Raw genomic sequence first — 24354 nt, 5'->3', positions numbered from 1 at the left:
ATAGGAGGAAAAATCACAGTGACAGGATGACAAAATTTACGAGTTTATAATTATAGAGCCTCATTAGTTCTCCAAATCAATAGTCACTTATTGAGACCCTACTAAGTGCAAGGTATTTTGTTAAGCATCATGAAAGATACAATGAGCAGAGAACGGTCATTGTTATTAACTACTTAGATTCAACTGGGTGAATAAAATAGTGGTAGGTGAATAAGAAGTATGTGTAAAATGCTTAACAGAATATTAGGACAGAAATTGCTAATCATCATCATGGTTATTGATTATAATAACGAATGTATGGATTAAGCTATTTTATTCAAAATACAACATGCTATGTAGGTTGAAGTGCCAAGTTTCGTGTTGCAGAGTGTTTCTGACCTAGTGTTAGGTCAAATATTAGAGATAGGATAATCAAGAGGTGCCTTAAAAAGAGAGAGAGAGAGGTGCATTCAGGAGATGGCAAATTTCAGGGAAAGTTTTCTTCAGGACAAAAGCTTTCTGAACATGCTTCTGTGCAAAAGGAAAGAGAAAGGCTGAAAATAGAGATGGAAACAGGGTGAAACATGGAGTAAGTTTTCAGAAGAGTTGTGAGGGAACAACTTTAGATGGTAACCATGGTAGTGGTCAAGAATATGTCTTTATTTTAGCAGCAAGATCAAAAGAAAAGGGGAGAATGATGACAGAATTTGGTCAAATTTAGAGTAGTACAGAAAATTTGCATCACATTGGTTGTACTCCTTGAAGTAGATAGGGAAAAGAGATCATCAGTAAGCAGTGTGGAATATGAGTAGGCTTGGAATCTTCAAGAGTGGGACTTTAGAGCAGTTGCTGTGGATAACGTATGGCAATTCAGTCATCTTCAGGAAAGAATACCCTGTTGTGAAAACATAATCTGAAATTAGACTATACAATTAGATAAATCTGTTTTGATATTTGGGGAGTGGAGAAATTGAACTGGACCTTAGTCTGGCAGTGCAAGAATGGTGTGAGAATAAGAAGTGGGGATGGGAATGATGATTCCCAGCTCCAAGGAGCCAGTCAGTACACAGGGCAGGTGAAGTGGACTTGGGGATGGTCAGCCCTCATCACACCAAAGTACCTACTTCAAGGAAATGAGGAATAAAATGATGGGGACAAGTGGAAAGTGGAGAGTGAAAGCCTGTCTTGGTTCTGAGAGATGGAATTGTCCTAGGTTAGAGCTGTACAAGACACATTCATCTGTGCTGTTAGACTAGAAAAGCCAAAGCACTGTGAAGACAGGCCTCCCCATGGACTGCCTTTTGAGGGATGGAGTATTCCAGAATGATAGCAATCACTTCCTGGGGGAAATGTAGTCATGGGACAGGTATCATTTTACTAGAACTATATAGGCAGTGTCCCAAAACCTGAAGGTGAAAACGCACAACTTTGTTCTTCCAAACCTTATAATTCCAGAGTGTTGGTTCTTCAAGGGTAGAGATTAAGTTTCCTTTTCTTTATATTTCTCTCAGTAGTTACAGTGATTCATAAAGTATTGATGGTCGGTAAATAGGGGCTTGCTGAATTAATGGTAAATAAATCATGAGTGAACTGATGAAGCAGGTAACCCTGGTTTGAAATGGTAGTGTGAATTAAGGAGTACATGGACGCATCCTCTTTGCTTTGTGTGTCTGGAGAGATGCAGGCAAGAAGGGCTCTGCAGGAGAGGTCTGTGAGGGATGGGATATTACCAGGGGATGACACAGTTTCATTTAATCTGAAGAAGTAGAACCCATGTGGGAGGATGTCATTAAGCATGTGGGGGGAGAACCAAGCACTATGTGAAATGGGAAAGCAAAATGAACCATGAATAAAGTTCTTTTTTGGTCTCTAGTTTTATGGTAAGCTTGAGATAGCTTTTATTTACTGGATGCATAAAATATATAATAAATTAATAGCTTATAATATTTCATCTTTGTATGGTGCTTTGGAGAATCATTCTTCATTGAGTGCCCTTAGAAACTTGATTAAAAATAAGAAATTAGGAAAATACAATTACTAAATATTAAGTGGTAATTTTAAATAAGCTTCTTGAGCAGAGAATCTGAAAAACTTTTTTGATGTTTCTCTCTACCCCAGTAGATTCAGTCTCTATCATCCATTAAAAAAAATTTTTAAAGTGATATAAGCAAATAGGATTCAGAAGGGCTACTATGAATCAGTTAAAAATAAATTTAAATTTAAAAAAAAAAGAGGGAGAACACGAAAAAAAGAAAAAGTTAAAAATTTAATAGCTCCCACTGAAGAGGGCATTTTAGTTGTTTATTGATTGATTGATCTCTCTATCTTTGTGGTACAGGAGATTGAAACCAAGGGTGCTCTACCATATTCTGGGCTACATCCGCTGCCCTTTCTCTTTTTTATTTTAAGACAGGGTCTTGCTATAAGTTGCCCAGGCTGGCCTTAAATTGGCAATCCTTCTGCCTCAGCCTCCCAGATTGTTGGGATTGCAGGCGTTTGACACCACGTCTAGCTTGAAGTGGGCACTTTAATTGTCTTTTCCCCATACTAATTTTATAGTGTACTGATATGTTTATTTAGAATTATAATGTTGTTACAGTATTTTCTGCAGCTAGGGCCTGTTCAAATGTTATCAAATCAGGCATGATGAAAAACTAAAAAGATGGGATTTTCTCTGCCTCTCCCTCCCCGCCCCCCACCCCCCCAGTCTCTCTCATGTTGAATCATTGTGGTGTAGTGGAAAGAGCAATGGGTTAAGAGTCAAGATGTATGAATTCTGCATCCAACTCTTCCAGAAATTAGTTGTGTAACTTTGTATGAATCATTAACTTTACTGTAGTACCTTAGTAGCATCAGCTGTTAAATGAGGAAATTTAAAAAGTTTTAATTTAAAAAGTTTTAATTTAAACTCCATGTATTTCTCTTACATGGAGTTTAAATTAAAACTTTTTAAATTCACTAGCTTCCTTATACAAGAAGAAACTACACAAATTTGATCATCCTGTATTTTCCAAGAGTTGCATGGATGCGCAGTGTTAGTCATTTGTACATGATCAGATAATACAGCTAGTACCCAAATACTAGGAGGGAGTCAAAGTATTATGAAGTGAGTCTTTTTCTTCTTGTTTGTATCTGTCACATTTTCATAGGTTGGAAGAGTCTTGTTGAACAAGACTTCGGATAGCTTCTCATGGTTATAGTTAGTTCTAAATTTTTTTAGTAAATGTCAGACATTTAAAAGCAAAGGAGAGAAAGAGGAGGAAAGCAGAAGTAGCACTTGGCAGGGCAGGCAGGAATGGGTCATGTTCAGACCATAATCAGTGTGCAACAAGAAGAACTTGTTCACTTCCTGGCTAATGAATGCTGTGGTTTTATTAGCTTTGCTTGCGATTAGGAGCAGCTATCTCTACTTCACAGCAAGAGTTCCCACAAGAAATAACGAATCTTCCAGGCTTCTTGAGTTCTTCCTTCATTCATTCAACAAATATTTAATAAGCACTGTTTTCTTTGTGATGTTGCCTGTGGTTTCCAAGCACCTCCAAAATATTTTTTTCTTAATCTTTGTATGTGGTTCCCCAATCTAAAAGCTGTATTGCTTTGAGTTTTTAATGGAAATGAACACAGATTAAATTCTCTGGGCTTAGCTAGAGAATGAAAAGCAAATTGCTTGGGACAATTCTTTATTGAAATTATGAAATTCTGGCACTTTGAGAATGCCCCAGAAGACACACACTGGCTCACTTCACAGATGAGGAAATTGAGATTCAAAAATGTAAAATGACTGAGCCAAAAATGCGGAGTCCAAGGCCCTGAACCTGGTCTAATCATTCAATCATTGAGAAATAACTGTGTCCCAGGCATTGTGCTGTGCACCGGTGACACAAGGCCAAATAAGACAGGGTCCATGTCTCTATCAATATGCAGATATGCAAGTGAAAGATGACAATGTGATGTGATAAATTCAAAGATTGAGATTTGTAGATAGCATGGTAAGGAAGAATGGCATAAACTAGGGTTGAGATGGTCGGGAAAGTTATGTGACATGGGAATTATTCAATGCTGCTCCTCAAAACTGCATCTTATTTAGCCATGTGAGGCAAATGCTTGAATTCCTAGAGTAGTGGTTCTTAAACTGGGCACAAGTTAGAGTTTCTTGAAAGTCTTGTTGAAACACAGTTTGATGACTCTGGAGTGGACCCCAGGAATTTGAATTTCAAACAAGTTTCCAGATAGTACTGATGCTTCTGGTCTGGGGACCACATTTTGAAAACCACTGACTATCCTGAAGCAAACCACTGCATGTTATGTGCCTCTCAAAAAGCAGATGGAATGAGCATTGATTTGCTGGGCAAAATCACCTGCTTTGGGCTGGGAATATAACTCAGTTGGTAGAGTGCTTGCCTCACACACACAAGGCCCTGGGTTTAATCACCAGCACCACCAAAAAAGCAAAAATAATAATAATAATAATAATAATAATAATAATAATCACCTTGCTTCATCAACCTCTCTAAAACATAATAACATCACCTGATGCCTTTTGTTCATATGCCAATTATAAATTTTTAGATTGCACAATAATGAGAAAGATAAGCACATATTTTCTAACTTGGGAGTTTAAAAAAAAACTCATAACTCTGTGTTATTCTATACTGATACATAGTAATCAACATTGTCTAAGGGTTTATAGCCTCTAAACCTTGATATTCACTAATATAAAATCTAAATTCAAAATTAGACTCTGTCCCTGACTGGCATGCTTCCTGCTATTGAGGGAGATATTTGATCCTGCAGACTACTACAGATTCCCACCCTCTGTTCATTCTTTACCTCTCTCTCCCAGAGCTCCATCACATGGGGTACTCTCATTGGCATCTGAACATGTGTAGCCCAGTGAAAGTCATATCAGAGCAGGGGTGGAGAGACCGGCCAAGAGGCTATACTAATTCCCAGCAAGAGAAGAACACTTTCTGTTGCTCTTGACAACCCTTCCCTGGCTTTATACATGCTTCTGTACCAGTCGGAGGCTCTGTGAAGCTGCCACGTAACTGTGTGATGAGAAAAAGATCATCCTCCTCCCTCACAGTTGTTTTTAGATATCTAGTGCCAATATGTATTTTGGAAGCTTTCTGCAGAAATGCACACATGCATTTTTAATGATGAAATGCTTATATTCATTAATTAGTCAACTTTAAACAAAGTAGCCATGAGAATTTATATACTTCAACAAATGCCAACTATGTTCTTCTTTAAACTAAAAATTCCAATACAATGAAAAAATTAGAAATAATTTTCTGGGACTTCTTATCATCTATGATATTGTTAACAAAGGGACTGCCTTTCAAAAAAATGAACATAGTTACCCAGATTTAGGATTTCTTCTGCCGTGAGAGAGTAAAGTGAGTAAAAAGTAGATTATATGATTCAATAAACAATTCCCACATGACACTGCAGAGGTACACATAATCCCCTGTTATACAAGCATATATGTATGTATATTACAGAATCGCAACCATTGTTTTGCATGTCTCCAAAAATGAAAATCACAGAAGTAGGAAGAAATTATCAGTCAATATCATGGTCTCAAACCAAGCACACTCCCTGGCATTAGTAGCATTCAATATAGAGTTATTAAACAAGGGGTGAATGAATAATTCTACTCAGTTTTTTTTTCCATAGACTTGATGCAGCTTTTCTGGATCCTCCAAGTTTTTGTTTTCTAAAATTATTACATATTCATTTGAATGCTTGTTAAAATGGTTTAACATAATCTTCAAATATATTTCTTCAATATTTTATGAAAATTAAAAATATGCAAACTACTAAAACAGTGATAATAGACCACTTGGCTTCTTATGTAAACATATGCTTGTTACAAATAAAGAAAATTAATAGCAAAGGAAAACAGAAAAGGGGAACAATAATTTTTCCCTTTTTTTCGGTATTAGTGATTGAACCTAGGGGTGCTTTACAACTGAGCTACATCCCCAGTCCTTTTTAACTTTTTATTTTAAGACATGGTCTCACTATGTTGCTGATTCTCCTACATCAACTTCCAGAGTCTCTGGGATTCCAGGTGTGTGCTACTGTGCCCAGCACCATATTATAATTTAACTATCTATAAACACTAAGTGAACCCCACATTTAAGTATCTTTGAGAATATATCCTAAAACAACTCAATTTGGAAACCAATCAGTATTTCTCTTTTATTTAGAGTTCTGATAACACTGCTTGTTTCTTAGGCAGTAATTTTTAAAGTCAGTCCATATAGGTAATCATTATTATCTATCTAGAAATATCAATATTTATCTAAAACAGACATAAATATATTTATGAAAGTTTCATTAATAAACAACACTAATAAGAGTGACTAGCATATTTCTATGAAAATCAGACTTTTCAGACTTGAAGGGACCTAGAATTTTATTTACCAATATTAAAGTACATATAGCCAGGAGGGTATTTTTAATTAATAAAGTTCTTTTTTTTTTTTTTTGGATAAAGAAAAGTTTACCTAACCTTAGAGAAGGTTGAGATATTTGCAAGATATTAGGGTAAATTTTAGGACTAAATGCAAAATCTCTGGAGAAGTTGTTGGAAGAAATTACTTGAGGTTTCTTGTGAATTTTTGTTATGGTTTGATGATAAATACCATGCAAATATCCTTTGTCAGTGTGTTTTGGCAGTTCTTCCAAGGAGACCAGGGAGTGAAGAGGATTACAGAAAGAATGAAAATGAGGTTGATTTTATACTAGAAAAATGCAGCAGGGAATTCTATAACTTTCTAGCAAATTTTCTACCTCATTCCTGTGTCCACTACATAGTATTACAAGATTTGGAAGATCTTTGTGAAAGAAAAGTGCAAACTTCTAAATGCAAAATTTTATTCTTCCCAATAATTTTGAGAGTTACCAAAATTTAATCCCATTTGTTCTAGTACTATAACTGTTAGGGTGTTCAGTTTTCAGAGACAACATAGATTAAAGTAGAAAAGGAAGTTTCTTGGCTCACAGAATCTAAGGATGATTGACACACAGGGATTGTAAGGTGTGGTTTGGCCTCAGGAACAAATAGAGCTGGAAACAGACTCTAGGGGTATGCTGTCTTGTCTTCTTTTCTCTGATTTATTCATTCTTTTCATAAATCTTTCTTTGCTATATGGAAAGTACCAATTCCTTCATTCTTATGGCTACAGTCATTTGAGGGAAAAAATCTCTTGACATATTTTTGGAAACAAAATCCTAAAATCATAATGAAGAGATTCACTGAATTCAATTGGATCTATGGGCTGTTCATGGACTAATCAATGTTTTGGTTTAAAGAATAGAGGACTAAGATTGGCTCACTTTAGGTGTATATAATAAACTGTGGCAAAGAGAGCAGAATCATGCTATAACATAGCAGCTCCCTTGGGCACTGTAAAGCTCAGCAATAGGGAAGTGCAGAGCTGTTTGTAGGCAAAGGAAAAGGGTATAGTGCTGGGCAGAAAAACCACATGTTATTAGTACCCATAGTTAAAGACCCTAGGAGAAAACTATCTTATATTCATGGTGGATATACCTAGCTCAGGGAAGGTTCAACTCTAGCTCACGTAAGTGACTCTAGATATATAAGATATATAACAAATAGCAAATCTATATCACATGAAGAAAAACCCTGATGGAGCAAGTAGACTTAAATGATTGAAATGGCATCTTCTTCATGAATTATGTTATATCTTTCTAACTCCTACAAGTATTTATAATCACCAATATATGGTTTACCACATTGTTCTATAATTGCTCGAACTAATAGTTGAACTAGGTTCTAAGCCCATGCCTCAAATATATTTATTATATATTATACTTTCTTTTACTAGAAGATTTTTACACCAAGATTGGTATTTAAAACATAATTTACTCCACATTCATTTCATAAATGGTTTCTGAGAGCCTACTAATTTCTAGGCTACATACTCAATGCTCAGGAAACAAAGATGATCCTTAAAGAGAACACGTGATTTGATGTCTTTTGTCTCCATTACACTCAATGTAGAAATCTAGCATGGCCAAATTGGATCTAGCAATTGAACTGCCTCTCCAAATACCAGAAGTGTATCTAGATGCAATTTAGTTTGCCTATCCAGAAAAATCAGAATTTTCCTCCCTTTTAAGCCCAAAGGCTATTAATGCAAATCCAATTGAATTTGCATTTGATTACATTTCTGATGAAAACATTCATATGCAAATGAAAATCCATGCAAAGATAGCCAGATACCTCAAATAGTTGCTGAAATATCAAAATAAAATTGGAATATTAAATATATGTCCATCCATATATGAAAAGGAAGTTTACTAGGTTACATTAAGGTCATCAAGTAGTACAGTGTTCTCGAAAACCCTAAATCATGTCTCAAACATTTCACAACATTCTAGTAGGTGTGAATTCAGAAAGGAACCATTACATAACTTTCTGCTGTCACAGCACTGAAAAAGGAGTCATTCACTGGTAAAATCAGTCGCGTTGTTCAAAGACTTTCATCTTGGATCCACCATTTTGTTTCCCTTCTCTTTTCTTGTCACTAAAAGCAAAAGTTGATTTTTGGTAGTTCTGAAGTTATTTTGATGATTCAAAACAATGCACAAATAGTTCATGCAAGTTGGCAGTTCCTGCATACTCTCTAGGGGCTCAGTGATGCAAGTCAAATGACATCATCACAATCACCACCAATAAGTATCCTTTGGAAAGCATCCATGGCATTGTGAGTATAGTGGCAGAAAGGAGATCTTAACTAATGTCCCTATTCTTCTATTAAATCCACTAAGAAAAGATTTCAGCAAAATTTCAAGGTATAATCTCTTAATCCACTAATGTACATTCCAAGTCTATTTTTGAGGGAAAAACAGGTCTTGGAATCAGACTGCCATTCTTACTAAACTTAACAGAAAGTGGAGTAACAAAAGAGAAAGTTTTGAGATCACAGCACTCAGGATTGTTATAACTTAGTCCACAAAGTGCAATTCTCCCCATTTTTCTTTCATTTGACCTCACCTATCGGTCCATAGTTTCCTATCTTTTTAGAATTCTAGTGTTCCCTTCTTTGGTAAATATCACCAATAATTCATCAAATTTGGAAATCCTAAACCACAGGAAAGTATTTTAGCATCTCTCACCTTGGAAAACTCAATCCTTCCCCAAGTATTAGGGGTTTTACTTCTTTATTATGACTCAAATCCATTTGCTTCTCTTCATCTCCATCACCAATCACTTAACCTTTACAATTTGCCTGGCTTTAGGGCAGGAGCCTCCCTACTGATTTCCCAGAATCTACTTTTCTCTTCCACTCCCTATCATACTGTAGCCAGAGTTGTCATTTAAAAACCTGGGGTCTTGGTGGTGCATACCTGTTAACCCCAGCTACTCAGGAAGCTGAGGAGGGAGGATAACAAGTGCAAGGTCAGCCTCAGCAAGTTAGATCCTGTCTCAAAATATAGTAATATAAAAAGGGCTGGGGATGTAGCTCAGTAGTAGAGCATACCTGAGTTCAATGCCCAATACTGAAAAAAAAAAAAAAAAAGAATAGCCACCATTTTATCTAATCATCCTCTTTGCTTAATACCCTTCAAGCCTTCCTGCTGTCTTAGAATAAAAACCCAATCCTTAACAGGGCTATTGCCCACTTCAAGGTTCGATTCCAGCTGGCCTCTTCACCCTTACACCCTGAGGCTCCACTTTCACTCCGAACTCCATCATATCCTTTTAGATCCTGAAATGTCTATACTCCTTGCAGCACCACAACCTTGCACATGCTGCTTTCCCAGCTTCCAAAGTGAGCTAACTTCATGCTTTCTCCGTTCATGCTTTATCTTGATCTCTTAGACCCCACCAGATCCCTCTTGCTTCTTTTTAAACCTCTATACAACTTTCATAATATCTCTTCAAGTTTAATGTATTTATTTTCAAGATGATATCAGTTGTATTGATTTTTTTTCATGGCTTCCAGAAGCATGAGACTAAACATGTTCTTTGCTTACCAGAGCAAGACACAATGCCTATCATTTACTAGGCATTCAGTTAAGTACATGTTGAATTAATGGGAGGTTCTACTCTCTGTTCTTCCCATTTAAAATCTACAAGTTCATAACAATTAAAGCAAAAAAAAAAAAAATTGACTTGTCTGTTCAAACATCACCCTGCCACACTTGTCAAGGAGAATTAATATGGCAAATACATTAACACTGTTTATGGCAGAGAAAGTAAGGCGAAGAATCTAGTGGAACCAAAGTTAACTGCTCTCAAAACCCTGATAGTAAGATTCCAACATTTATTTTAGTAGCAAAGTACTTTTTTCACATATGTGTGTTAGAAAATAATGTAATAGCTACTCTCCCAAATCTGTATTATGAATAAAAAATTTATCTAAGATATTTAAGCCACACTAATTCAGGAACACATCTAGAGGTTTCAAGTATACAATGTCTTATGACATAAGTTGCTAAAATTGGTTTACAACTATAATTCATTTCATGGGAATGGAGTCATAATTGCAAAAGTTAAAACCATATCAAAATCACACAGCAGCATTGCCAGCTTCTTAACTCCCTCTGTTACTTTTTATTTTATTTTTATCAGCTGTGAGCTTAATTTTATTTTCAGCAGCTTTAAAATACTGAGCCGAAGATTCAAATTTTAGGGAAAGGTAAACTACCACATTCTGTGATTTTTATTTTAAAAACAAAGTCCACATTATTATCTCTCTAGTAATATCTTTCCTTTCACATCTGTCTCAGACTATGTACTCCTGGCTGTCTGTGATATTCAGAGGGTGGAGGGTTAAAAGCTTATATTTAGCAACCGGATGGATCTGTGGTTAGGGATGTTTAGTGGACAATAAAAAATTAAATATACTTTTCTTAAAAGAAAAGGAAGTTTTATATAGACCACTAAAGTAGCTTTGAGCTTATATTATCTCTCATGTTTATGGATCTTAGAATGCCATACAAAAAAGATCTTAGATCTTTTAAATTTTACTAAAAGCATCTTAAATTTTCTTTCATTTTTTTTTGTGAATTATGCAGACTAGTATTCTCAGAAGAAAAAAAAACTTATTTAATTTAAAATGAAGTATCCTCTTTTTGTGTATAACAATAAGCATGTAATCAGTTAACTGGTCATCTTCTATACTTCTTACAAATAAACCAGGTATTTGTGGTCTTATTGCAAGTCAGCATTTGCTACTAACAATGATGTAGATGGACATGGGCTCTGAGGAAGAAGGCCCTGAAAAGACATTTTTCCTTTTATGATTTCAGTTAAGAATGCAAATTGCACATCAGACTTTGAGGAATACTTTGCCAAAAGAAAACTGGAGGAACGCGATGGCCATGCAGTCAGCATTGAGGAGTACCTTCAGCGCAGTGACACAGCCATTATTTACCCAGAAGCCCCTGAGGAGCTGTCTCGCCTTGGCACGCCAGAGGCCAATGGGCAAGAAGAAAATGGTGAGGCTGTAATTCATTTTTAGCCACTACACTGACCTCTGCAGCTGTTACAATTACAAATGCACTACATGCCTGGGTGTTTACCTTAAAATTTGAAGAACAGCTGCAGAGGCATGGAATTTCATGAGCAAAGATTAGAACTGTAATTTTAGGGTATTGTGAAATTTTTTTGTCAGCAAATTTGTGTCATTTGTACATCCAATAAAGAACAAGAACAATTAGAGCCCATTTCTAAGAGATAAAAATATCTAAATGTATTCCTATCTTTCTGAAATATTTTACTTTTGAGGGAAAAAAAGTTTAGAAACACTGACCCTCACCTTTTGTTCTTCTCTATTGACACCTGAAAAGCTCCTTCACACTGTGAATTTCCGAGTAATATGTGGCTAAAGCTTTCATAGAAGCTGTCAGTCACTTAAAAAGAATTTCCTCATTTATCAGCTGTTTAAATTCCCCCCTCCAAAAAAAAAAAAAAAAAAAAAGCTTAAGTAATTAATTAATTTTCAGGCACGGTGTGAGCTGATTCCGACAAGTCTGTCCTGGGTGTGCAAGGGGACTGGTGTGCGAGGAGGCCGGGTGCAATGATGGCACTCTGGTGGAGCAGATTGCAGTGATTCCTGTCATACCATCCCGGGCAGTCAGCCCATTAGCTGCCATTGATTTACTGACCTTTTGGCCCGCTTCTCTCTCTCTTGTCTCTCGGCTACAGACCTGCCACCTGGAACTCCAGATGCTTTTGCCCAACTGCTGACCTGCCCCTACTGCGACCGGGGCTACAAGCGCTTGACATCACTGAAGGAGCACATCAAGTACCGCCACGAGAAGAATGAGGAGAACTTTTCCTGCCCTCTTTGTAGCTACACGTTTGCCTACCGCACCCAGCTCGAGCGGCATATGGTGACGCACAAGCCAGGGACAGATCAGGTGGGGGGTTGGTTTTAAGTGATTTCTTTCTATAATAACCCCTTAGAGAAACGATATTGCTTTGATTGGCAATCATTATTAATTTTTCATGGCATTTTGAAGATGCAGATCTTTTAATGGTAATAGCTTTAATTGAGGTCTAAATGATTTTTTGATGGTCTCTTCTAATATGATTTAATAGTCTTATGTTCACGATCGAATGAGTGTGTTAATTTCTAATTTAGAAATTTTATTTGCACTTTAACTTGACTTTAGTTTCATTTTTATGTTCCACAAAAAGTGAATGAAATTGTAGCATTTTAATTATACATTATTAAACATCTCAGCAATTTTAATTCCATTTTTCACCTACTTTTTCTTAGAATTTTTTTTAATATAGGACCTAAGTCATAGTAAACCAAGTGTTTCTTTTCATTTGTCATATAACACTTTCAATCACTTAGAATATTTTTACGAGTTGCTACTAGTTTATGAAATCTATTTTAAGCAAAATAAAAAAGGAGTATGGCATATATGTGTGTGTGTGTGTGTGTGTGTGTGTGTGTGTGTATATATATATATATATATATATATATATATATATATATATAATAATTGGAATAATATTAAGATGTTGGGTGTACATTTTAAATGATCCCTTGTTGGTGTGCACATTGGTAGCTAGATATGTTACAATTGTTCTGCTTCTTTTAACTTACTTGTTTTAAAAATAAGAATTCTGTTTTGTACAGGTAATCATAGCTTCTTAAATCCTTAAAATGACTGAATAGGATTGATTCACAGCATCCCTTAAATGTCTCAGCAAAATTGCTCTTTCTGTCCTCCTGGGAGAATTGACTCCGCAAATTGATATTATGATGTGTTCAGATGGTAACAGAAGTGGTGTATCATAAGTCACAATAACTGGCCCTACAGAACTGGAATTGCCCTATATAAGCTTGATACCATATCTGTTTTAAAAATGATTAAACATGATATTCTACATAAAATTCTTATTTTTCCTTATGGGCTTTATGTTCTTTGAACAAGGAAAATAGGAATCAGCAAACACAATCAAACAATGATTATAAAGCTACATTATGGAATTTTACTGTTTTAACAGGAAAGCTCATATAAATCATTCCATTTACATCTGATTGGACTTGTCACCTGAATGTTTTTCAAAGATCAGTTATGAAAAATAATATGTTTGCATAGCTTCATTTATGTAACAGTCTTTCTTCCCTTGCTTCTATGCACAAAACTACAGGAAGAAAAAAAAAGCAGGGGTAGGCCTAGATATTTATCTAGCATAACTGCTTTAAATTTCACATGCAGGAGTGTGATTGTGTTGGCGCATTATGAATGGTAGCTTTGGTGTTGAAAAGTCCCCTCATTTGCTCATGGCATTTACAATTAGTAAATTAAAATGATTGTATCATATTAACAGTGGCACAACTAAAGTTTATAGTAGTCCTCTGAGGGCTGTGGGGGGAGACAAAGCAGCTGTTGCTGTTTGTTTATGCAACTCAGCAACATATGAGCGCTGGTCCCTCAATGGCGCTCCGCGGGCTGGGCTCCGCTTGATCTTTGAAGGTTGCTGCTGTTTGAACAAACCTCCCTGTGTCCCATGTAACACCATCTGTCTCACTAGGAATGTGGGAAGATTCAGCACACCCTAGCAGTTGTCATACCGTTTCTGTGCTGTCTTTTTGCAAAAGGCTTTTGTGTCATTGCTGCTTGAAAAAGGCTGACCTCCTACCTTGAGCATCCAGAGTAGATGACTGTATATTTTTTTTCCAGAATTCTAAGTCACACTGCTTTTTTCCCCCCTTGTTCAAAAAGGTCAGCTGTGTTTGATTATATCTACTGCTTTTAACTTGTCTTTTCAGCAAACTTTTTTTTTTCTTTTGGTCCCTACTCCTTTGCACACTACCTAAAAGGAAAATGAAAAGTCGTTGAAGTCTTTCCTACTAGCCTGTGATAAAACTGCTCAAGCAGTTATAACATAAGATGTTGTCTCTTACATTTAATAATGACACAAATCTGATAGGCAACACACATCAGGAAAACAGGGTTTACATGTGCTCCTAGCACAATGAATGGAATATTTAAACATACTTACCATATAACAAAAGTATTTACAGTCCACATTTTTTGTTGTCAATGTTTATGAGTTTTTGATGTGGGGATTTTATTTATTTTTTGCTCTTCTTTAAATTTCAGATTGCTTCATTATAAGAAAAACTTCTAACCTGATTCAGAAAGTTCAATAATATTTTGTTTTAGTGTGTGAGGCTTTCTTTATTTTTTTTCTTTTCCTTGCCTTTTTTTTAGACTATTATTAGGCAACATTTTTTTTTCCTCAACAAAATTGTTTCATTCTAGCAAGGAATCTTTAGATTTTAGATCTTGCAGTAAACACAAAGAAACACAAACATCTTTACAATTACACCTTCTCAAGGGTCAAAGAAACATTCTGAAAAAGAGATGACAAATAATTGTAAAGCAAGTGTTTGGATGAGCATGTGAAAGCACTTTTTTTTTATTTGTTCCAATTTTATTACCAACATTATCACTTTTATTGCAACTCTGAAAGACTGGGCAGATAAATAAGCATGCACTCAAACCTTTTGGCCTGTCTGAAAAATAGAGGCCTTTTAAAAATATTCGTAACAAATTTTCTTTGTTCCTCCTACACAAAACTGATGACAGTCTTTCTCCTTTTATAGCACCAAATGCTAACCCAAGGAGCAGGTAATCGCAAGTTCAAGTGCACGGAGTGTGGCAAGGCCTTCAAGTATAAACACCATCTGAAAGAGCACCTGCGAATTCACAGTGGTGAGTAGCAGAGGTGCTGGCACTCACATTTGCATTGTTTTTAATAAAAGAAATTTTAAAAGATTACTTAAACTTTACACAGACCTGTTTGTAGCTTTTTGGAACTACCCATTTATTTAATAAACTATGTGTACCTCATGAAGTAGACTTATGGTACCACCCATAACCCTGTCTTATAAAAAGAAGAGGAATGCTTATTCTTCTTAAAAATTACAAAGGCTTTGATTTATTACTAAATCTAGAGGCTCCTTTTTGTCCTTCTAAAACCCTTTCTCCGGATTAAGTATTTCTGACCTGAAGAAAGTCAGCTGGCAAACTCTGAAAGCCACTCATTTTTGATACCCAATCATGAAAGAAAACGTTGAAGAATTTTGGATAACAGCTTGTGTATGATAAATGCTCCTTGATTCCTGAGAACTGTGTATCACAGAACCATATCCTACCACTGAGATTTCTTCTATATAACTAGTTTGATAGCTCTGCCAAGCATTTTATTACCAAATTGGATGCTATTCAAAGAACTAGTTGGATTGGTAGAATCAATGGAATCTCCACAGAGTTGATTAAAGCCATGACTACACTTCCCTTTAAATACTGTGACATCTTTATTGTGCTATTGACCACACATTAATCTGACACTCTGTTTAAATAGGAGGCTGCCGATGGCAAGACAAGATTTGGGATCTTAGCGGAAAAAGGCCTAGATAGCCTTCACCTTCCACTGCTAACATCTTGAATTATGTCCTCCCAGGGTAGATAAAGCCCAGAAGCGCTTATGGTCACATAATTCTAATCTAAGCACCTAGAATGTAGAGGAACCCCCATTATGTTCTTTTCATTTGCTTTCACAGATTCTTGTCTCAGCAGACAACTGCAATTGTTACCTAATCAAGGAAATGTAACTTTAATTTTAATTATCATTTTAGGTGAAAAACCTTACGAGTGCCCAAACTGCAAGAAACGCTTCTCCCATTCGGGTTCCTACAGTTCACACATCAGCAGTAAGAAATGCATTGGTTTAATCTCAGTAAATGGCCGAATGAGAAACAATATCAAGACGGGTTCTTCCCCTAATTCTGTTTCTTCTTCTCCTACTAATTCAGCCATTACTCAGTTAAGAAACAAGTTGGAGAATGGAAAACCACTTAGTATGTCTGAACAAACAGGCTTACTGAAAATTAAAACAGAACCACTAGACTTCAATGACTATAAAGTTCTTATGGCCACACATGGGTTCAGTGGCACTAGTCCCTTTATGAATGGTGGGCTTGGAGCCACCAGCCCTTTAGGAGTTCATCCATCTGCTCAGAGTCCAATGCAGCACTTAGGTGTAGGAATGGAAGCCCCTTTACTCGGATTTCCCACAATGAATAGTAATTTAAGCGAGGTACAAAAGGTTCTCCAGATTGTGGACAATACGGTTTCCAGACAAAAAATGGACTGCAAGGCTGAAGAGATTTCAAAGTTGAAAGGTTATCACATGAAGGACCCATGTTCTCAACCTGAGGAACAAGGAGTAACTTCTCCTAATATTCCACCTGTTGGTCTTCCAGTAGTGAGTCATAATGGTGCCACTAAAAGTATTATTGACTATACATTAGAAAAAGTCAATGAAGCCAAAGCTTGCCTCCAGAGCTTGACTACTGACTCCAGGAGACAGATCAGTAATATAAAGAAAGAGAAGCTACGTACTTTAATAGATTTGGTCACTGATGATAAAATGATTGAGAACCACAACATATCCACTCCATTTTCATGCCAGTTCTGTAAAGAAAGTTTTCCTGGCCCCATTCCCTTGCATCAGCATGAACGTTACCTTTGTAAGATGAATGAAGAGATCAAGGCAGTCCTGCAACCTCATGAGAACATAGTCCCCAACAAAGCTGGAGTATTTGTTGATAATAAAGCCCTCCTCTTGTCATCTGTACTTTCTGAGAAAGGACTGACAAGCCCCATCAACCCATACAAGGACCACATGTCTGTACTCAAAGCATACTATGCTATGAACATGGAGCCCAACTCTGATGAACTGCTGAAAATTTCCATTGCTGTGGGCCTTCCTCAGGAATTTGTGAAGGAATGGTTTGAGCAACGAAAAGTCTACCAGTATTCAAATTCCAGGTCACCATCACTGGAAAGGAACTCCAAGCCGTTAGCTCCCAATAGCAACCCTCCCACAAAAGACTCTTTACTACCCAGGTCTCCAGTCAAGCCTATGGACTCCATAACATCACCATCTATAGCAGAACTCCACAACAGTGTGACAAATTGTGATCCTCCTCTCAGGCTAACAAAATCTTCCCATTTTACCAATATTAAACCAGTTGAAAAATTGGACCACTCAAGGAGTAACACTCCTTCTCCCTTAAATCTTTCCTCCACATCTTCTAAAAACTCCCACAGTAGTTCGTACACTCCAAACAGCTTCTCTTCTGAGGAGCTCCAGGCTGAGCCTTTGGACTTGTCATTACCAAAACAAATGAAGGAACCCAAAAGTATTATAGCCACAAAGAACAAAACAAAAGCTAGTAGCATAAATTTAGACCATAACAGTGTTTCTTCATCATCTGAAAACTCAGATGAGCCTCTGAACTTGACTTTTATCAAGAAGGAGTTTTCAAATTCAAATAATCTGGACAACAAAAGCACTAACCCAGTGTTCGGCATGAACCCATTCAGTGCCAAACCTTTATACACAGCCCTTCCACCACAAAGCGCATTTCCCCCTGCCACTTTCATGCCGCCAGTCCAGACCAGTATCCCTGGGCTACGACCATACCCGGGGCTGGATCAGATGAGCTTCCTACCACATATGGCCTATACCTACCCAACTGGAGCAGCTACCTTTGCTGAAATGCAGCAAAGGAGAAAGTACCAGCGGAAACAAGGATTTCAGGTAATGAGATGAGATTTTTTTTTGCTCTGAAGAAAGGAGATGAAAATTATTGTTGGGCTAGGGATGTAGCTCAGTGGTAGAGCACTTGTTTACTAAATGTGATGCCCTAGGTTTGATCCCAAGTACCAGAGACATTAAAAAATTATGTAGATTATGTGCACAAAGGAAAAAAATCTCAGTAACAAATATCAGGAGAAATAGAAAAGACTCTTAAAAAAGAATGTGAACCTAAAACTAACTGGGTTAGAAAGCAAATAGATGAAAGTAGAACACAGTGCTCTATCTGTAAGCACAGTTGCTATTAAAATAAATAAGAAATGTAAACGTTTTTGAGGTTTATTTAGATTGACTCACCTGCTTTTAAAAAATGTATATTGATAACAATACTTTGGTAGGACTTACCTAGGTCCTAAAAGTTAAAGTTTATAATATTCACTCGCTCTTAAAGACGTTTGCAATTTGCAAGTAAAACATCAATAAATTTGAAATATACTATATTATAGTGAAGAGTTTATTTTGAAGAACATTTAAAAAATATTTTGTACATTCCACATGACTTATTACCTATTCTTTAAACTACTAAATAATTATGTTTATTTTTTAATACAAAAGCAGGTACATTTTAGCATTATGCAGTCTAATTCCTATTTGCAAAACAGGAGCATAAGTGGCAGTACACCTCTGTAACAGCTGTTCCAGTATTCCAATTTACAGTACATCTGCCCTCTTTGTAAATGTATTTAAGCCTATTTAATCTTCTCTAATATTAATTAGTGCAAACGTAGTCTAAGAAAACTGAACTGTGGGCTAGCAAATGGAAATGTATGTTATCATGCAAGTTTGCACTCCTTTGGATCAAGACAAAATAAATATCAAGAAATTTAATAATTTACTGATCCACATTCATTATTGCTCAATGCTGAAGGCTGTTTTAACATAGATAGAACATTGATAAAAAGTGTTATTAATATTCCCTATTTCAAATTAGAAAATTAAATATAAAAATATAGCTTGAGGCTTTTAGTTGGTAGACATACATTTAAATAGATTGCATAATAATAACATTTTGTACCTAAATATAAAATTCAATTAAAATGGAGTTTCTACAGCTACAGATCATTTCTAAAGTAAAGCATGCTGGAAAAAACACAAATTCTGATGGTGAGTGTTCACCCATGGATATTTCCTGGCATAGAAAAAGAAGGATTTTAGAAAAATTTATGTTTTTTCCACTTTCAGGGCTGACCATTTCTATCCTTGGAAAATAGTAAGCTCTACCATTTAGGGCAGAGAAGGCTGATATTTTTCTTGAAATGTGAGGCTTCGTATATTGTTCAGGGAAAATAACTTTTTTAAAAAACAAGATCGATAAATAGCGAACATTTTTTAGGTTTTCCAAATGTCAGCCTATGCAGAGTTGTTTGGTGTAAACACAAAGAGAAAAAGACTGTGTTGAACTATGTGATTATATCACAGGGAGAATTGCTTGATGGAGCACAAGACTACATGTCAGGCCTAGATGACATGACAGACTCCGATTCCTGTCTGTCTCGAAAGAAGATCAAGAAGACAGAGAGTGGCATGTATGCATGTGACTTATGTGACAAGACATTCCAGAAAAGCAGTTCCCTTCTGCGACATAAATACGAACACACAGGTATGAGTGACTTTGACTAGCTAGTTAGAGCTTCCCGGCCTGCTGTACATTTCATAATATTTAATGAGTACACTTGTGCAACATAAGATGTAGCATATGCTGATACCTTCAACAAGGAAGAAATAATGCTTTTGCCTAGCTCAGTAGGACTTTTTTGTTGCTTGTTTATTGGATCATTCATGTGTTTATGAGTGTGCTTGTCTTCATATCTTTCAAGTTAATCTGTAAAACAAATTTATAAGTCACGGCAAAGGAATATTTAAATGGCCAGGACAATGAAATTACATGACTCAGGCTAGTTATTGAAAATATTTTCAAATTCTTAAACTGTGATGAACATTTGTATGTAAAAATGTAACATTAAATCTAGTCAATCATGTATTAGTTTTATCACCCAAACATCAAGTAAGCCACAGTTTGGAGGTGATTTTGTTTGGTTCTTATAAATTGACCACATTTGGAATCAACTAAAAGTGTTAGTATCATAAGAGAAAGTAAAAGACCAAATATATTTGGAAGACTAAAGTTTGCTTTCTAAATTTAATTAGTTTATTTTCAATTCATGCATCACTAATCAGGAACAATTAATTGCAAAGAGTTGACAAGACAGTAGCCTCGTTTGTCCCTATGAGTAAAGAGATAGTTGGATAATTAAAAAAAAAAAAAAAAAGAAAAGTAAAGAAAAGACAAAGTACCAAAATATAAAGCAATAGTATTTCCCCCAATCCATGATCTATCTGATTTGCAGCTCTGTGGCTGAGCTCCGCCTCTGTCCCACCTCCCTTTCTCCTCTTCCTACCCTGAATAGAACACTCAGTCTCCTCCCAGTCCTCTCCAGTTCTTCTCTACTAGAAATCTACATCTTGTACTAGCTGTGGATGAGGAAAGGAAGAGTGTAAAATCTCAGTCCAATTATTGGAAAGGAAAAAAAAGGGGGTGGGGAGAATGTTGAAAAACATCTCACATTAAACCATTTTAATACAGAGTGGGAAAAATCAACCTAATATTAATGGTTTGGGGAGAAAAGTGACAAGGCAAAAAAGAACAGGACTGTGAGTAGTTCCTGCTTTATTTTAACTGCCTACATACATGGTCCCCTGTTGGAGGTTGAGAGCTGTCCTTTGGATACACTGGTACTCATCAGCATGCCTCAGTCCTCACTGGGCATGTGTTGGAGTCAGCAAAAGGAACCGGAATCAGGCTGAGAGTTTCAACAAAGATAGATGAATTCTGTCAATCAAATGTTGAGAGTATTTGTGAAGAACACAAAACTGATAAATAACTGCTCTTACTCCAACCAATCCAGTTTTCTTTGGGGGCAATGATCTGATATTCCTTGTTATTATTTTTAAAGTTCAATTAATGATACTTTGAAGACAATCCAAATCAATAGCAAATACAGACAGCTCTGATAGTCAAGTGATATGTATAAAATGTCAAAAGTTTCCTACATTTGTCTTTTATCATAGATATTTTCTTTAGTACTAAGTCCTATTTAGGCATTTACAGAGTAAAGATATTTTCGTACCTGAATTTACTTTCATATTTTAATCAACCTCAAATATATTTTGTATTTCATTGTTCAGCAGCATTAGGCACTTCACTGAAGGCATCTTTCCTTCTCTGAATCGTTTTATTATATGACCATATGCAAACTCTATCATTTACTACATGGTGAGTGCAAAACTTTTATTTTAGTGAGGGCTATCATACATATTGACATCCAGTCAATATAATTATTTCCTATAAAGTAGATAGTCTATAACTCCCATAGCTATATAGCTAATTGAGAGACCCAAAAGTTGACAAACAAATTAATGAACTAATTTTAAAAATAACGATTTTAAAAAGTAAAATGTTCAAGTTCTTTAAGATGTGAGATCTGCTGCCAGAAACATTGCCTAGCAACAGGATGCTAACCATCCAATGGTTTCTCTAAAGTTGTGATTAATTATCCTTCGATCGGCTTCCCAGCTTGTCAAGTTTCCAGTGTGTTAACTTTTTGGTCTCTTGGCCAAACATCTCATGACATTACTACTGTCAGTGTATTAGGTTCCATGCAAGTGAAGTTCTTTATGAATTTTCTATCACTAGGATATGTGTGGAAATACAGTCCATTTTCCTATTCTTATTGGGCTCCACCAGCCTTTGTGTTTGTTTATATTAATCAGTAGTAATATTTTCAGAATGAATTAATATGAATATTGTAAGTGAGAACACTCTTGGGGTTGATTGATTCTAAGTTTGGGAAATGAAGTTGAATTGTCATTTGATTTTTATGTGTTGATTATGAATGTGTCATTGATAAAGTGTGTTTGTTATATCTGTCTACAATTTTACATATAGAATCTTTTAAATTAAAAAGAATATTAAGAGCTACTTATTTTTTAGGACCTGTGCTCTTTTGCCTCAACCTATTTTAATTTATTTCCTAGGCAGATACCAAAGTCATATGTATTGCTTACTCATTCTTATCAATGGCTTATTGCTTGTTGCTTTCTTGGGATCTGGGACTGGGTCAGAGAAAGGAAAAAATATGTAAATGTTGAATTTAATAGGATTAATTGTCATAAACAAGGACTGTAAAATAAAAAACTGGAACTCCTGTTAGGCACTGTCAAGAGCTCATTTGTACTCCACTAAAATTTAATCTGACATTTATTGAGTGCTTTTTCTGATGAGACATTGTTGTAGGTGCTTTAAAATTCATCTTATTTAGAAAAGTCATAAAAATTGTTTCTACTTTTGAGTAAAGTCTAAGTTTTAAGTAAATCATTAGTCAATTCTGTATCTCAGTTATATGATAATTTTTCATACCACAAACCTTCCCCTTATTGTTAACTTCAGTTATCATTCTAGCTGTGAGATGAATCATGAACCTAGATATTAGAGGAAAAAACCTTACCTTAAAAAAGTTTCGATTCACCCAGTATCAATTTGGATGTTTTTCTGAATCTTGCTCATGTGGAAATTTAATTCTAGGACATCTATTTTTGAATCAGGTAAACCAATCAAACATGTTAAAAAGAGATGAATGTCCAAGTCAGTTTCTATTTAAATTGAATTTATTAAAGACTTAATAGTGAAACGTCTGGAGATTAGTAGACTATTTAGTGTAAGGTACATGTCAGAACTCTCACCTATTCCCAGATTCTATACTTTTGTATGGCATCATAGCTGAACATTTTTTTTTCTTCCAGTTAGTCAGTTCATAATGCAGAATTAATTTATTTCTATTATGAGAATTTTATTGAACAAATTTTCTGAAAATTGTAACCATAGAATAGTGATATGATGGACTGCAGGTTTAGCAGGCATCTCCCGGCTTTTCTAACAGATCTTGAAACTTGTACTCACTGGTGAGTGCTTGTTCTCTCTCACAACACTGATCTGTGGTTTGTTTCTTGGGAAAAGAGAGAGCCATGTCGACTGTAATGTTTATTCAAAATGATTCACACATTCTCTCCATGAAGTGACCTAACAGGTTGATCTTTTTGTGCTTCTGAGCTCATGAGACATTAATTATCCAAAAGAAGTTGCAGGGCAATTTTGCCCATGCTCGGTACTACAACTAAAGCACCAGCTAATTTTTCATATACGATTTCTTTTCTCTCCATTCAGATTTATTCCTTCCATGTACTCTGCCCCTGATGCATGCATCTTGCTAAAATCTGGGAAACTATTGAATATGTACTAATGAATAAGAATAAAATGATCTAATATTAACTGAGTGCTTACTATGAAATCCTTGTGCTGAACATTGTACAAACATTGTCTCCTTTACTCCTATGGCCAGCCCACAAGTTAGGTCCCCCAAAAGATCTTCCTTTCCCTTCAAGAGTCCTGATCCTCAGAAGTTAACATACCTGAGACCTCATCACAAGCAGTTGTAGAAGGTGGATTTGAACCCAATCAGATTCCAGAACACATCTCCCCTATTTAATACTGTGCCATCCTGTCCCGATGGATGAATTACTTAGTGCTACAAAAATATCTTATTCTTTCTCCCAGAAGTATCATTTCTTTAAAAATACAAGTAGACACAAGAGAGACCAAATTCATAACATAGCAACTTGAAGTTCCCTGGAAGGCACAAAAATCTCTTTTTTCTCAAATACACTTCTGCTTCCTTTACATTACCTTCCCACCATGGTGGTCTTGTCAAATAGAAAAGCATGCTATCTCTCCAGACTCTTGGCACTCCATTGGATTTCTCTGTTATCCAGTTTACTTCATTCAAAACATCTTTTTGCAAAAGTTAAAGAATGGTATTTGTGGAGTTTCAATTAGATTTGTTTTCTTCAGACTCTTAACTGCCTTGAAATAAGGTAGCACAATTTTTAAAATTTCCAATACAGCTAATAGTCACCAAAAAAAATAGATTTTTAATTTTTCTTACAGGTAAATAACTTATTCCTACTTAAATATTATGCCTTACCACATTAATCATCACTAAATTGATATCAGACATTCCAGTAAAATAAGGATCATTAATGAAACAACACATAGCATTCTATAGCATTTTCTAAATAGTGGCAAGCCTGAAGGCATTCAATAACATTATTAAAGATATTTGATTACTAATTGAGATTATATA

At 35.7% G+C, this 24354-nt stretch overlaps 1 protein-coding gene across 1 annotated transcript in view; it reads left to right on the top strand.

Moving 5' to 3' along the window:
• Positions 1 to 24354, top strand: part of Zeb2 (zinc finger E-box binding homeobox 2) — a 67241-nt gene that overhangs the window by 41165 nt on the left and 1722 nt on the right. The window contains exons 6-10 of the mRNA XM_015479152.2: positions 11272 to 11460; positions 12170 to 12384; positions 15096 to 15204; positions 16131 to 18100; positions 19577 to 19757. Of these exons, the coding sequence (XP_015334638.2) occupies positions 11272 to 11460; positions 12170 to 12384; positions 15096 to 15204; positions 16131 to 18100; positions 19577 to 19757 (2664 nt within the window). The remainder of the gene's footprint in view (positions 1 to 11271; positions 11461 to 12169; positions 12385 to 15095; positions 15205 to 16130; positions 18101 to 19576; positions 19758 to 24354) is intronic.

The sequence above is a fragment of the Marmota marmota genome, unplaced genomic scaffold, assembly GCF_001458135.2.
Source record: "Marmota marmota marmota unplaced genomic scaffold, marMar, whole genome shotgun sequence".
Taxonomy (NCBI): Eukaryota; Metazoa; Chordata; class Mammalia; order Rodentia; family Sciuridae; genus Marmota; species Marmota marmota.
This window is presented reverse-complemented; position numbering and strand designations above follow the sequence as displayed.